Below are 17,028 nucleotides of genomic sequence, written 5' to 3' on the forward strand. Positions count from 1 at the left end.
TTGTTGTGCTGCCTGCTCAATTTATCTTTCTCTGGGCCCTAAGTCATGTGAGTATCTTGCGTAATGAATTGTCTGACCGTCTGGCGAGAGGAGCACTTATTTGCTTCCCTTTTGCTTTTCTGATCCCATGTGTGGATTTGCAGGTGAACGTGAGATCTCTGCTTGCACAAAAATGGAATGACATGTGACGGGCTACTGCCCCGTCTAACAAACTCTGCACAATCAAGGAGAATACTGCAACGTAGCACTCTTCCTCCTCTTTCTGCCGGAAATCAACAGTCCTATGTCATCTCTACATTGGTTACACCAGATAAACCCATGCTTTTATTTTGTGTAACGAGCCACCTCCACATTGTGGTCATGGAGTGGTACAGACAGTAACTCATGTCTTGGCAGAATGCCTCTCCTTTTGGTCCTCTATGCCAACTATGGTGTTCAGACTCAATGCCTATAATGTTGGTGGATTCATGGATGGTTGACCTGGTTCTCAGTTATCTCCATGAACGTGGTTTTTATTCTCAATTATAAGATTCTAATCTACCTCTGGACCAGGAGCAGGAGGAGGGGCAGGATGGTTGGAGATGGGGCAACTTCCTCTGTATGTATCTCCTTGACCAGGCTATTCTTTTATCCCTCTTTTACACTGTTTTAATCATTTTTAGATTTCATTTTATCCTTTCTGCTGCAACCAGTTTTCTATTCAATGTGGTGCACTCTTTGAATAGAGGGTGCTCTTGGCTATAACGGATCAAGGGTGGGCAACTGTGGATGGTAAGTTTCCAGTCATGTGCCCTGGGAATCCCCACCTGCTGACGTCTTTATGTCCTTCTTCTTGCTTTTATTATTGATTGTATAAAAGCTGTCCATTACGTTTTTAGCCCTCTTGTTTTTACTATTATGAATCTCCTGACTAGATCAGAAAATGTTCTTGGTGGATGTCACTAATTACGGATGCATCTTTCTTGGATTGGGGTTCTGATGACATTGTTGTTTGGTCATTTAATGCTGCCCAGTCAACCAACCAACCATATTTCTGTAATTCTGTAAGTATGGCCCCATCAATGCATCACCACACCAGCTGTTGTATGTGTATCGATGGTAATGTGTGCACTTTTCATTAGGCATCTGCTGCAGTACTTCTTCATGTTTAAAGATTTTCGTAATACTCTTATTTACTGTATACGTACATACCTGTTTATTGTAATCTTGACATGTACTTATTTTATAGTGTAACAAAAAAATAAGTTTTCTTTTTAATAGTTCATAGATGTTTCTTTGATATTTTTATTTTGCACTATGCGCGATAGGACCATACCCATGGCTATTTGTATTATCCTTACTTCTTTGTTATAGAAAAATCTAATAACATCCTAAAACGCAAAACAGATAATTAAACCTGTACATTCAGAATGCAGATGGTTAGGCTGTGAAGCAGTTGTTGAAATCAAGCAAGTTGTGTTGGGCAACATCTGGATGGTCCAGCTGTCTCTTAGCTGCAGTTTGACAGTGGCCATTCATGCAGCCAGGCAGTTGTCAGTAGTCATGCCCATGAAGAATGTGCCACAGTAGTTGCAGCTAAAGTGGTAGATTGTGTAAGTGATTACAAAGGTAGCCCTGCATGTGGTGGGGTTGGAGATGCCTGTGACAGGACTGGAGTAAATGGTAATGGGAGGATGTCTGAGACAACTCTTGCATCTAGATCTATTTCAGGGATGTGAGCTATGGGCAATGATTGGGAGCTGGAATGGAAGTTATATTCTCAATGATTTCATTTCATTTGGATTAAATGTCAAATCAAATGTTACTTCATCAGCTGTTCTGCACCTGAATATAAGGGATATTATTGTAAGAAAAATGTTTTTGCCAGAAGTTTGTAATATATATGTTCAAAATTACCTTTATCATAAATATAGTAAATGTTACTATGGCAGCATTTTATTAAAAATGTGACTTAGAGATTTTCATCCTTGCCTCAACTAATTGCAGAAGGAGTGGCCAGAAGGATACCAACTAGCCAATGCAATGAACTTCAAGTTTCCACAGTTTTCACCAGTCCCTCTTGGTAGCATCATCCCTAATGCTAGCAAAGATGGTCTTGCACTTATGGGTGACATGCTGAGCTGGAACCCTAACTCAAGACCTACTGCTCAGCAGTCTCTCAGGTAAGTATCAGAATGTTTAACAATAATGACTGGGTCATTGGTGGGAAAGCTGGAGATACATAATATAATAATAATAATAGTAATAAGCCAGTTGACATCCACAACTGGATAAAGGTCTCCTCTAGACATCTGTGCATAATATATTTCAAAGTAAAGCAATGAATGTGAGCTACATTCGTGTATTGTACAGATTTTGGTCGCAGTATCTTATTTGTAAAATTGTCTTCCCTTGTGCTACTGTTCGTTGCCAAACTTCCCTTAGTAGCAGCAAAGATACTCACATAATTAGTCCTGTGTATCCACCTTTCTCTACTTGTTGACCTGCTTGTTCTAAGTCAGTGTTTCATAAACATAGGTGCTAAGTAATCAGCTGCTTTGGCAGAAATTGTTATGTACATATTATAACTATTACATTGCGTCTCTTTTAGTTCCCCACTACAACAGCAGTGTATGTTGTTTTCATTTGTCACAAATTACACTATTTTCGAGTTTTTGAAATGAGTCTGCCATTAAACATTAACTCTACAAAAGGAAAATTTGAGTTATTTCAGGTAATCAGTAGATTGTACCGCAGGTGTTTTTCTTGTTATAACAGAAACCAATTTCTTGGGTGTTGCAAATTCAGTTCTTATAGTGTAAAATATCCGGACATTAAAATAGAATCAGCTTAGCTAATTTCAAGTTCTTTGTTTATTGTTCATCAGGCACAACACTGTAAATACTGGCCTCAGGCATGGGATGAGTTAGTTGCTGTTCATAAGCAGTTGGAAATTGTTTTGACTGCAATGAAGCAATTTGAAGCTGGTGTGAATGCCTGTGTTGGGCAAACTATGGAGAGTCTTGTATCAGAGATGCCAAAGTTACCTCAAATATATTGTTCCCCATGGAAACTGTTTCTGTCAAAGGAAATACACCAGTTATTACTGCTATTCAGCTTTGTCTGTGAGTTAGAGCTTTGACTGTGAGTGGGTCCAAGGCCACTGTACGGCGGAGAGAGGGACCAGAGAAAACTCAGGATACTGAACCTGTACTGTCTTAACAACAAGTTTCAGGTGCTGTCTCTTACTGAAACTGAAACACAGTTCACCTGCTGAGAAGTTGCTGTGTTCCATGTCAGAGGGAAACATGCACAAGTGACAGGGATTTGGGTTTGTCAACAGTTTGAATGTACGGTGAATAACGGCATCCCCTGGAGAAATGGCAGCAAGGTATGGGAAGGATAATTTCATGCACTTATTGTGTATGCTTGGAGCTCTCATTCACCTGTTTTGACAGCGATTGAGGAAACAGGGTGCGACCAGCTGCAGATTAAAGCACACTTTGCCTGTCATATGGGCTTTGAGGTCAGAAATGGATCATTCAAGCAACTGCTAGTGAAGTTAGAGAAGACCAGTCTTGTTCAACAAAGCTCACAATCTGTAGCATTATTCACAAAAGTTATCATGACAAATTACTTCTGAGCTGAACAGAAGGCTCGAACTAGAGACTTTGAAACTGCTATAGAAAGGGCAAATGCGAATTATGGAACCTTATAAAGAAACACGTAAGATACAATGAAGTACAGGTTGTGCATAGCACTAAACATATTGACTGGAAACACTAACACAGGTTACAGAATGGGCTGAGCATTCATTTGCGATTGCTTAAATAATACTGTTTTTTTGAAGGCTCACCAGAGTGCGCCAGAGGGCCAACCCAGGTGGCCTCTAAAAGCAGGCCACACAATCTCTGAAATCACATGCGTCATGAGTGAAGGTACATCACTCCTCACTTCCAGGGGGGCCTGGGTGAGGGGGGGGGGGGGGGACCACATACATAAAAACATTAGGCACAGAAAAATACATGGTACAGAAAACAAGCACTGATACAGGGAAAAAAAGCACTGGTACAGAAAAAAGGCACTGGTACCAAAAAATTACTGCTGCCGTAGAGGCGGAAATGATGAGTGGGTGGTTTGACATGCTGTCCCTCCTCTTGTTAGAGGCCGTAGGGCAGAATAGGGGATGGTGTGTCCATAGCAACACCTTTGATAAGATCAGCGATTGGCACCAGAGGCATCAGTAGGGGCGTCAGAGATGACAGCTGCACAGGACCCAGCAACAAGGCAGCAGTGGCTGCTGTGTCAGATGCAGCAGAAAATGCGGTGACAACAGCAGTCGAGGAATGAGGGCAGAGAGGGGAACCCCAGACAGCGATCTGCCAGGCAGCAACCCCTGCTACAGCACTAACCAGACCATCTGCCACACAGGAACATGCATCGGAGGTGGCAGGCAGGTGGTGGGTCCTCCGACCTGGAATTAGAATGCAACAAATCGGTAAACATTTTAAAAATATGGTAAATGCAAGACAAGCTACTACAGAACCAGATTCTGAAACCAGAAATAATTATAAAGGGGTGTTTATACATGTTGGAATGAATTCGTAAAGGAGCAGCAGTGAGGAAGAAATGGCAAACGAAACAAGAAACATGATTCGTTCTACAAGAAATATGTATGCAGGATCTTGGCTGATACTTAGCGGAATCATAAACAGAAGGTCAGTGAGTGAAAAATATATTGCCAAAGTAAACTGTGCTTTTAAAGAGCAATGTGATCGTCTTGGGGCAGTTTTTATAGACCCAAAAAAATTCCTATGTGAAAACTCACTAGCGAAAGGTGGCTTGCATTTAAATAGACTGGGGTCTGTAACATTCAGCAGAATGTTTACAGATATCTGCAAAATCATTAGAAGCAAGCAAAACTAATGTCTCATGAAGGGGGTGAAAAATCATAGAGGATTTTAGAGTGTTTCGTGTGTGCAGATCACCATGTGGCAATATTAGCATCTTTCTGAAAAAAATTGCTAGCTTATTGTGAATGAATATGAAGAGAAACCTTATTATATGTGGAGACTTCAACATTGACATGGGAAAAGACACAAAAATAAGACAGGATTTTGAAGACTTGTTAATACAGCCTAAAATGAAAGTAACAATAACTGCACCAACAAGAGTGACTTTACAAAGTAGACAGTTATTGACAACATAATTACTAATATGTGTAACTATGAGTCACATGTAGTTCAGACAGAAAAATCTGATCATCATGGACAACTAATCAGCTTTTGCAGAAGTAATGACACAGTATCAGAACCAAAATGAACAACCAAAGAAATTAATATCATCAGTGAACAAAATATCAACATCTATAGAACAATGTTAAGTAAGGAAACCTGGAATAAAACCCTACAGGCCCAGAGTGTAAATAAAAAAGATGATGCATTTATTTCAACAATTAAATACCATTTTAATGTAGCATTTCCCAAAGTAAAGAGACAACAAAGGCTGCAAGATCAAACACAGTGGATTACCAGTGAAATACTAGAACAGCGAAGGAAGCTGCAGGATCTGATATGGATGGGCAAAGCTGAAAACTATAAAATGTTAAAAAAGAAGAGAAGCAAAAGCAAGAGCAATTGACACCACCATAACGAACTCAAAAAACAATGCAAAGGCAGCTTGGAATGCAATTAATACTGAAAGAAAGGAAAAAGATGGGTCAAACGAAGAAGAAGGTATTAGGTCAATTAAAATAGACAACACAGTGGTCACAGAGGGTGTGGAAATTGTAGTAACCAAAACCAACTGCGGGAACACCTTGGGCTGCGGATCGGAGCCGCCAGGCGGTGAAGCCACCGGCAGTGGAGCATGCACCACCGGGTAAACACAAGGACGAGTCGGACGACAGACCAATGACAACCAACAACAACTGACAATGACTGACACAACAAGGAAGAGATAAACAACGGAGGCTTGTAGAAACCACAACACCAAACACCAACAGTAAATCCACTCGGAATCAGAGCCAGGCAAACGTCAACAACGAGCAACGACCAGAACGCAGTACCGCCAAGATATAGACGCAATCCAGAGCGAGTACCAGACTGCCTGGACTAGGGCAGAGTGGGTCCCTATATACGAAACCGGAGGGAGCGGCTATTGGCCGCTGTCTGCTCGTGGCGTAGCGATGGCGCCCTCGCTGTGAGAGAGGTGCTGCACGGAATAGCCGCGCGGACACGTAGCCCTCTATGGGCTGACCATGTCTATTTGTTCTGGCATGTGTTTGACTTCTGTGGCGGGAGGTACTAAAGAAATAGCAAACATACTATATCAGTGTAGTAGAAAACTTAAAAATTGGAAAGAATTGGTCAAAAACAGAAGAGTATTAAGGTACCAAAAAGATCATGCAGTACTACATTCTTAAGACCAGCCATGGAAGATGAACTATGGAAAACTATACAGAAACTGAAGTCCACAAAATCAGTGGGTGATGATGAAATATCAGATCATGTAATAAAGCTCGTAAGTGAGCAGATAATAACACCACTGCCGGACATAGCAAACTGTTCTTTCAGAGATGGAATTTTTCCAGAAAAACTGAAGATAATGAAGGTGGTGCCATTGTACAAGAAAGGGGATAAGTATGACCCCAACAACTACAGACCAGTTTCACTTATATCAGGTTTCTCAAAAATCCTAGAAATGCTTATGTATACCAGACTAGTTAATTATTTGGACAAACATAACATTCTCATACCCTCCAATATGGTTTCAGAAAGGGTGAATCTACAGAATCAGCAACTACCAGCCTAACAGGATACATTTTACAGTCCTTAGATGAAAAAAAGGTTGTCTTTGCAATGTTTCTGCGTCTTTCAAAAGCATTTGACACCATTGATCATGAAATGCTGATACAAAAATTAGGCAACTATGGCATTCGAGGGCAACCAGGTGAATGGATAAGATCATACTTGTGCAACCGCAAGCAGTATGTATCATTAGGAAACTCATACCAATCAGAAACCAAACCCATCAGATGTGGAGTGCTGTAGGGTTTGGTAATGGGGCCATTGTTATTTAATGTGTTTGTTAATGATATGGGTGTTGAGGAGGAAGAAAAGAAAATATTGTATGCTGATGACATGACAATACTAAATACTGACCAAAATGTGGAACAGCTTGAGAGAAGAGCAGACATATCTGCAAATGTCACAACTCAATGGCTTTTGGAAAATGAACTGGTTATAAATCTAAAATAGACTATATATGCAGTGTTTAAAAACAAGGAGAGGGCTGTATATATTGATTTAGAGGTTAATGGAACAAGGCTGGAAGAAGTAGAATCCACTAGATTCTTAGGTATTCTTGTGGATAATGAACTGAAATGGAAAAAAAAAACATATTAATAATGTCTGTAAGAAACTGAGCTCTCATATTCTTAATGATGCAGCTATCACAGTATTCAGACAAGAATCTTCTGTGTACAGTGTATCATGGACTTTTTGAACCATACTTATAATATGGAGTGACTGTGTGGGGAACCTCAAAAAAACAAGAGACAAAATAAGTGTTCACATAAAAAAAAAAAAAAAACCAATTAGGACCACTTTAAGAAGAAAGACCTCTGAAACATGCAGAAACTGTTTCAAGAAGTTAGGTATCTTAACTTTTTCATCATTATAGACATACAAAACAATAATGTACATCACAAAAGGTAGTAAGGACTGGATTACAAATGCTAGTGTACACATCCTCAATACAAGAAGGAAGATTGAAGTACGGAGCATACCCCACTGACTGGCAATGCTAGAAAAAGAACCCCAGTACTCTGGTATCAGACTACTAAGAAGTCTGCCTAAAAACCTGCAAGATAATGTACTTGACAATGACTTTCCAAAGAAACTTAATGACTGTCTCATTGAAAAAGTGTTTTACAGTGTTGTAGAATACTTATGCCATTAAATTTGTATATATTGTTATTAATTATCAATGATGTAAAAATGTAAGCTAAAGGGATAGAAAAATAAGTGGTAATGAATGTTACTACTTTGACATGTCCTATATTACACGTACATTTACTGTAAACAATGTAATCTTACAGGATCAAATAAAATTCAGTTCAATTCAATTCAGCCTTCTTTTGACTTTGGTCTTGCAGTGCTCTGTCAAATTGTTATTCACAGTATCATAGCTCCCACCTCATCTTCTTCTGTGTACTCTTCCATTTCTGTAATATTGCCTTCAAGTTCCTCTCCAACTACATATTCCTTCTGCCTTTCAGCTTTCTTTTTTGCTTAGGTCTGATTTTCCAGCTGAGCTTTTGATATTCTTATGGCTGCTTCTCTTTTGTCCAAAGGTCTCTTTAATTTTCCTGTAGATGGTATCTATCTTTCCTTAGTAAAATGTGATTTTAAATTTTTACATTTCTTGCCTAGCCGTTCCTGCTTGGCCATTTTGATCTTCCTGTCAGCGTCATTTTTAGATGTTTGTATTCCCCTTTGTCTGCTTCATTTGCTGCATTTTTATATTTTCTTCTTTGATCAATTAAATTAAATATCTCACCATATAGTGGAGATGCTGAGTCGCAGGTAGGCACAACAAAAAGACTGTCACTAATAAGCCTTTGGTCAGGAAGGCCTTCATCAAAAGTAGATGATACACACACACACACACACACACACACACACACACACACACACACACACACACACACACACATATGACTGCAGTCTCTAGCAACTGAAGCCACACTGTGGTGCAGACTGAGACTGGTAGAGAAACAACTGAAAGATCTGAAAGCAAATAATTCACTAGGTCCAGATTGAATCCCAATTTGGTTTTATAAAGAGTACTCTATGGCACTGCCCCCTTACCTAGCCTGCATTTATCATGACTCTCTCTCCCAGCACAAACTCCCAAGTGACTGGAAAAAGTGCAGGTGAATCCAGTATATAAGAATGGTAAAAGAATGGGACCACAAAATTACTGACCAATATCCCTAACTTTGATTTGTAGCACTGTGCTGCTGGCAGTTGTTTGGAATCGATGTGTAGTTGTTGCGAACACATTGCCATTTGCTTAGTACTGGCTTGCTATCTGAGCTTTTGATATTCATACAGTTGCTTCTCTTTTCTCTTTTTTTCCTTTTTTCTTTTTCTTTTATTTTCCTATAGTTGGAATCTATCTTACCCCTAGTTATGCATGCTTTGTGATGGGACAACTGGCTGTTTTCAACAAGTGATTGGCCAGTTTATTATTTTTTTGTTCATTGGTTTTTTCAGTTGAATGAAGCAACCAAATGAAACTAGTTTGGAGGCACATCACTCTCAAGGTTTGAGAGGTTTCGCTTAATGCTAGACAACTGACTGACATAAATATCTGTCAGCAACATCAATTATATGAACGTTTTCTCTCATTCTCTGGGTTTGAGTAATTTCACTTCCATAGTTTTTCACCCTGCCAATCAGTAATCAAGCAGCATTGGAGTGGTGTGGAACATTTTATCACTGTGGCAACACTTTACAAGCCAAAGGATATTTCAACAGCACTGTGAGCTACGATGGGGATGTGTCCCAACTGCTCAAGCAATTAAAACATCACACATAATTTTTGAGAAACCTGTGTGTGTGTGTGTGTGTGTGTGTGTGTGTGTGTGTGTGTGTGTGTGTGTGTTGGTGAGGGTGGGGGGGGGGGGGGGCATGCGTACTTGCAGACACACATATGGAGAGAGATAAAGAACAGAAAGGAACAGACAATGGGTTGCCAACACTTATGAGGATGGTTTGATAAGTATGGTTAAAAAGCAAGAGGAAATGTTTGTTTTGTAAATAACTTACATTACTTCTTGACATAATCTTCCTTGAGAGACGTACACTTCATCTAGCGATCATCCAGCTTTCTCATCCCATCGGAAAAATAGTTTCCATCAAACTCTGCAAAATACATGTTGACTCCAACTGTCAATTCCTCATTTTATGATGATTTCTTCCCGGCAAGCCAAAATTTCAAGTTAGGGAACAGGAATAAGTCACTTGTGTCTATCACTGGTGAGAAGGATGGACTAGGAACCAATTAAAACCCTAATTCTTAGAAAATCACCATTATTTCCACTGATGTGTGGGATGGTGCAATATTCTCGTGAAAGAGCACTTTTTTGTGTGCCAACCTTGTTCTTTCTTCAGCCAAGGCAAGTTTCAGATGATCCAACAGTAAAGCATAATAGGTCCAGTTCTGGTCTGCCTTTTTCGAAGCAATCTATGAGGGTTATTCCTTGGGAATCCTAAAAAACTGTGGCCATCACCTAACCAGCTGACAAAATGGTATTTACTGTTTTCATTGCATTTTCACAAGCCTTTGTCCATTGTTGTGAGTGCCATTTTGACTCCGGTGTATGTAATGATGGATCCAGGTTTCACCAACAGTCACAAATCAGTGCAAAAAGTCTTGCAGATAATGATTAAACATCACCAAACATTGTGTAGAAATGTTGTGCCAGAAGTGCTTTTGGTTGACTGTGAGCAATCATGGTACCCATCTTGCACACAGCTTCTTCATAGCCAATTCTCCATGCAGGATATTATGCACTCAATTGAGATGCCTACGATCTCATGTATTTTTATTCGGCAATCTTGCATTACCATATCGTGGATTTTATCAGAGGTTTACTTTGTGGTGGTGTCAGTTGGACAGCTGGAGCACACATCTACATCTACATGGTTACTCTGCAATTCACACTTAAGTGCCTGGCAGAGGGTTCATCGAACCATTTTCATACGACTTCTCTACCACTCCACTCTTGAATGGCGTGTGGGAAAAAGGAACACCTAAACCTTTCTGTTCGAGCTCTGATTTCTCTTATTTTATAATGATGATCATTTCTCCTACATAGGTGGGTGTCAACAAAATATTTTCACATTTGGAAGAGAAAGTTGGTGATTGAAATTTCGTAAATAGATCTCGTCGCACAGAAAACCGCCTTTGTTTCAGTGACTGCCAACCTAACTCACATATCATATCAGTGACACTCTCACCCCTATTGCATGATAACATGAAATGAGCTGCCCTTCTTTGCACTTTTTCGATGTCCTCTGTCAATCCTACCTGGTAAGGATCCCACACTGCGCAGCAATGTTCCAGGAGAGGACGAACAAGTGTATTGTAGGCTGTCTCTTTAAAGTGTTCTGCCAACAAAGCACAGTGTTTGTTTCACCTTCCCCACAATATTATATATGTGGTCTTTCCAATTTAAGTTGCTCTTAATTGTAATTCCTAGGCATTTAGTCAAATTGACAGCCCTTAGGTTTGTGCGATTTATTGTATACCCAAAATTTATTGGATTTCTTTTAGTACCCATGTGGATGACCTCGCACTTTTCTTTGTTTAGTGCCAATTGCCACTTTTCACACCATACTGAAATTCTCTCTAGATCATTTTGTAATTGGAATTGATTGTCTGATGATTTTAGTAGATGGTAAATTACGGCATCATCTGCAAACAGTCTAAGGGGGCTGCTCAGATTATCGCCTAGATCATTTATGTAAATCAGGAACAGCAGAGGGCCTATGACACTACCTTGCGGAACGCCAGATATCACTTTCGTTCTACTCGATGATTTACCGTCTATCACTACGAACTGTGACTTCTCTGAGAGGAAATCACAAATCCAGTCACAGAACTGAGACGATACTCCATATTCATGCAATTTGATTAATAGTCGCTTGTGAGGAATGGTATCAAAGCCTTATGGAAATCTAGGAATATGGAATCGATCTGAGATCCATTGTCAACAGCACTCATTACTTCATGGGAATAAAGAGCTAGCTGTGTTGCACAAGAACAATATTTTCTGAATCGGTGTTGGTTATGTATCAATAAGTCATTTTCTTCAAGGTGATTAATAATGTTTGAGTACAGTATATGCTCCAAAATCCTACTGCAAATTGAGGTTAGTGATATGGGTCTGTAATTCAATGGGTTACTCCTATTTCCTGTGCTACTAGTCTTTAGGAACAGACCTTTCGTCAAGTGAGCGGTTATATATATGATTGCTAAGAAAGGCGCTATTGTGTCTGCATACTCTGAAAGGAACCTGATTGGTATACCATCTGGACTGGAAGACTTGTCTTTCGTAAGTGATTTGAGTTGTTTCACGACACGTAAGATATTTACTTTTGTGTCACTCATGCTAACAGCTGTTCTGGTTTGAATTTTGGAATGTTTACTTTGTCTTCTTTCGTGAAGGAATTATGGAAAACTGTATTTAGTAACTCTGCTTTAATGGCACCATCATCGGTAACATTTCCATCGCTGTCAGGCAGTGTCAGTATTTACCGTTTTTTTTGCCACTGGTGTACTTTACATACGACCGGAGTCTCTTTGGGTTTTCTACCATATTTTGAGTCAATGTTTGATTGTGGAAACTAATAAAAGCATCTCACATTGACATCCACACTAAATTTTGAGCTTCTGTGAAACTTAGCCAGTCCTGAGGATTTTGTGTTCTTCTGAATTTGGCATGCTTTTTTCGTTGCGTCTGCAACAGTATTCTGACGTGTTTGGTGTACCATGGTGGATCAGTCCCATCTCTTATTAACTTATGCAGTATGAATCTATCTATTGCTGTCGATACTGTATCTTTGAATTTGAGCCATATCTGGTCTACACTTACATAATTATCTTGGAGGGAATGGAGACTCTCTCTTAGGAAGACATCAAGCGAATTTTTATCTGCTGTTTTAAATAGATATATTTTGCATTTATTTTTTGTGGTTTTGGTTAATATGGTTTTGAGCCTCGCCACAATGACTTTGTGTTCACTAATCCATGTATTCATCATGATGTTCCCTATTAGATCAGGATTATTTGTGGCTAAGAGGTCAAATGTGTTTTTTCAACCATTTACAATTCGTGTGGGCTCATGAACTAATTGTTCAAAGTAATTCTCAGAGAAAGCATTTAGTACAATTTTGGAAGATGTTTTCTGTCTACCACTGGCTTTGAACATGTATTTTCGCCAACAAATCGAGGGTAGTTTGAAGTCTCCACCAATTATAACTGTATGAGTGGGGTACTTATTTGTAATGAGATTCAAGTTTTCTCTGAACTGTTCAGCTATTATATCATCTGAGTTAGGGGATTGGTAGAAGGAGCAAATTATTATTTTGGTATGGCTGTTGAGTATAACCTCTAGCCATAGTAATTCACAAAAACTAGCTATTTCAACTTCACTAGAAGACAAACTACTACCATCAGACACAAACACACCACCAGCTACTTTACTTAATCTATCCTTCCTGAACACGGTTTATGCCTCAGTAAAAATGTTGGCACAATTTATCTCTGGCTTTAGCCAGCTTTCTGTTCATGTAACGATTTCAGCTTCAGTGCTTTCTATCAGTGCTTGAAGCTCTGGTACTTTTCCAACACAGCTACGACAATTTACAACTACAATGCTGCATTTGTCCGACCATGTTTAAATTCATTAATCCAAAAGTAAATGGTATTCAATGATGGTGCAGGGTGTATATGAACTTCATCCATTTCTGTTTTGATCTGTGTCGTAGTCCAACCCTCCAAATAAAATGTTTGATAATAGCACGTAACTGGGTTTTCTCCATTTTCAACTGTAGTCAGTGCATTGACCAATTCAGACAGAGGAACCGTAGACATGTAGGAGTGTTGTTGAAACGCTTTATACTCTCCTTGGAATAATTAAATCAAGCTTACCAACCCCTGAAGGTGCAACAAAAATGTTTCATTATTTCATGGAAATTTACCAGACTTGTCAAACCACCTCCGTACATGCACAAACAAGTCAAGAGACACTTTCAATTATTTTAAAAAAGCTACATAATAGTGAGACAGGTGTAAAGCTCTGAATGGCTTGTGCATCATTTCTGTTTTGTGTTTGTTGGAAATATTCTTACACCAAATGATGCATTGATTATACATGAGCTGAGGCACTATTTTCTTTAACTTTGCTTACAGATCCTGTCTAGTATACTATCAGGACTACACAGTCTTTTTTGTTTTTTGATTGTGGTTTTTATTTCTGTTGTTGTCATTGGATTCAAAAACAGTTTTCTTTCTATTCTGGGAGACTTTTACATAAGTATTTGGATTACATTGATTTTTAATTAAAGTTTTGTGCTATTTGATAATGGTCATTAAATATGTTAGAAATCTGTATAGTAAATTCAGTGGTTCTTCCTTCGCTTTTGTGATGAATTTATAGTCTCTTAGTTTATTTTTGCTCTGATTATTAGTAAGAGACAAAACTACTGGACAGTATTTACATGTAAGAGATGAAGTAGGTAATACTGCTGGTAGGAACTTATAAAAGTGTTCATTCACCAGAGAGGACTGAGGGGTAGCTTGGGGAAGGTTAACTGGGAAAGCAGGTCAATCAGACCACAGAATGAGAGAGACCCCCCACCACTTGTAGTGAGTTGTGGGATTTATGTGGATGAAGGTTTTTATGCATCAGAGGGTTAAAAGTTTATGGATAAGTGATAGGCTGTATGAGACAAATAGTGAAAAGCAAAATAGATAAAAGAGAAGGTTTTGATGTTACAAAGTTATGAGAACACAGTGTCTTGACAGGAAATCTGTGTACACTTATCCAATTCTCAACGCCTCTACAATATGGCAAGTGTTTGTCTTACCCATTCTATTGTTTGTATGCCACCCAGAATATTCCAGTAGTGTAATAGCACTGACACTTTCCAGTATACAGCCCATTTCTCTTAAGTGCTTGCTAGTTTCAAAGCTATTCAGCACAACTTTGTTTAGTTTAAGAAGTTGAGGGAGATAGATTTGGTAATGAATAAACTGCTTTCAGTATATTATGATTAAAAATAACACTGTTGAATGTTACTGCAGTGTTGAATATTAGGTAACAGTAATTTCTGTCACATGGGATGGTTATTTTTAGGCACTTAGCAATCAAAATGAAATCGGGAATGATTTAGTTTCTGACAAAAGTATTTAGATTGTTGAGTTCATTATCATATTATTTATCTTCATTCATACCACACAGTATAACTTGTGGCCTATTTTTACCAGATGTAGAAGTATGAAACTGGAATTTGGTTGCAATAATTACATGTCTGTTATTTGAAACTGAAAAGCAATATTTTATTCAATATAATCTGCATTGCTGTTTATACATTTCTCCCACCTCTCTGGCAGGTTATGAATGCCACTCCAAAAAAACAATTCTTTTTTTGAGGTGAACTAGTCAGCGAGCCATTTTCATACATTTTCATATGAATTGAAGCATTGTTCAACGAGAGTGTGTCCCAGTGATGCAAATAGATGATCATCAGAAGGAGCCAAGCCTGGAGAATAAGCTGCATGCCCTAGTATTTCCCAACTGAATGCCTCATTGTTTTCCTGACCCGTTTTTGTGTGTGTGATGGGGCGCTGTCATGGAGCAGTATAACTTTGTGTTGCCTCTTTCCATATTCTGGTCATTTTTCACTTAATGCTCAATTTAAATTGATCATTTGCCATTGGTAGTGATCAGTGTTAACAGTTTCACCAGGTTTTAGCAGCTCATAGTAGATGACCCCCTTTTGATACCACCAAATTCAGAGCATTGTCTTCTTTCCAAAGTGATTTGGTCCTGCAGTGGATATTGATGGTTTGCTTGTATTCACCCATGATTTACGATGCTTAGGATTCTCAAAATATGTCCATTTTTCATCAACTGACACTATTTGATGGAGAAACAACTTTATTTTGTATATGGCGAGCAGCATTTCATGAGTGGTCTTTTGATTTGCTTGCTGTCTTTCATTTAGTTCATGCAGAACCCATTTTCCCACTTTCTGCACCTTTCCCATAGCTTTCAACCAAAAAGAAACAGCTTTCTGCATCACATTCAATTGTTCCATGAGTTCCTGTTGAGTTTGAATATATTCTTCATTCAATAAGGCCTGAAGTTTGTTGTCTCAGAACTTTTTCGGTGGTTTCCCATGCTTGTCATTTCTCACATCAAAATCAGCCCTTTTGAATTTTTTGAACCACTTGAAACACTGTGTTTTCCCAAGAGCATGTTCGCCAAAAGCTTTGACAAGCATTTGATGTGATTCTGCTGCAGTTTTCTTCAAATGATAACAGAAAACCACTGCTGTCCACAAATCGTAGTTCGTATGCACAAACCTAACATGTTTATGGAACTTGGGTTACTGTGTTTTGACATTCGTCTTCAAACATTACAGGAAGCAAATGGCGCTGCAGACGTGATCTCATGTACCTTACACTGATGGCTAGCACCATTTATAGGGAAATTCCGGTTTCATACTTGTACACCTGATATATCAATCGACATTTATATTCTGGTTTAAGTTCAGTCTGTTTTGTAATGGAAACTGCACATAAACTTTTAGGAAAATTATAGCAGGTATTACTCTATTAACTTAGCTAATTTTAATGTTTTTAACTTCTGAAATTCGATAAAGGTCAGTATCTGTACTGATTTATAGCTGTATTCATATTTATTCCAAGAAAAAGATCACAGTCTGTGCATGATGATTAAGTGTCGTAACTACGTATGTAGAAATATTAGTAATCAGAATAGTATTGTAATAACATGGTTATTGATCCAAAGTCAAAATATTTATTAACAAATATAATGGAAGACAAATGATCTTTATGTGGAAGACATATGGAACTGTGCACTCCGCAAAAGATGACATTTCGGCAACCTGAATGGCTACATTCTCAAGGCAGCTAGTGACATGGAGCGCTGAAGCTTTGACAATACCAGACATTTGTGCTGGTGAAATTTTAGAAAAATTGTCAGATGATTGCATGAGAACATGCAACAGAAGCATTTGTAAACTAATGTCCATGAAAGCCTTAACAATTTCGTACACTATAGAAGGTGTTGTTACTTTAGCTCAACTACTGAATTTGGATTATACATAGGCGAAAACATATAATTTTTAATCTTCAAATTTGGTTCAAATTATGAATTCTGTTAGTGCACATTATTGTGAGTGAAATGAATTTTATTCACTTCATATGAATTTACATGAAACTGAG

The 17,028-nt window shown here is 38.6% G+C and overlaps 1 protein-coding gene across 5 annotated transcripts in view; it reads left to right on the forward strand.

Moving 5' to 3' along the window:
* Positions 1–17,028, forward strand: part of LOC124790011 (serine/threonine-protein kinase dyf-5) — a 249,491-nt gene that overhangs the window by 130,067 nt on the left and 102,396 nt on the right. For all 5 annotated transcript variants that reach the window (XM_047257558.1, XM_047257555.1, XM_047257560.1 and 2 more), the window contains exon 7: positions 1,987–2,162. In XM_047257558.1, the coding sequence (XP_047113514.1) occupies positions 1,987–2,162 (176 nt within the window). The remainder of the gene's footprint in view (positions 1–1,986; positions 2,163–17,028) is intronic.

This window comes from Schistocerca piceifrons, chromosome 3 (genome assembly GCF_021461385.2).
Source record: "Schistocerca piceifrons isolate TAMUIC-IGC-003096 chromosome 3, iqSchPice1.1, whole genome shotgun sequence".
NCBI classification, from domain to species: domain Eukaryota; kingdom Metazoa; phylum Arthropoda; class Insecta; order Orthoptera; family Acrididae; genus Schistocerca; species Schistocerca piceifrons.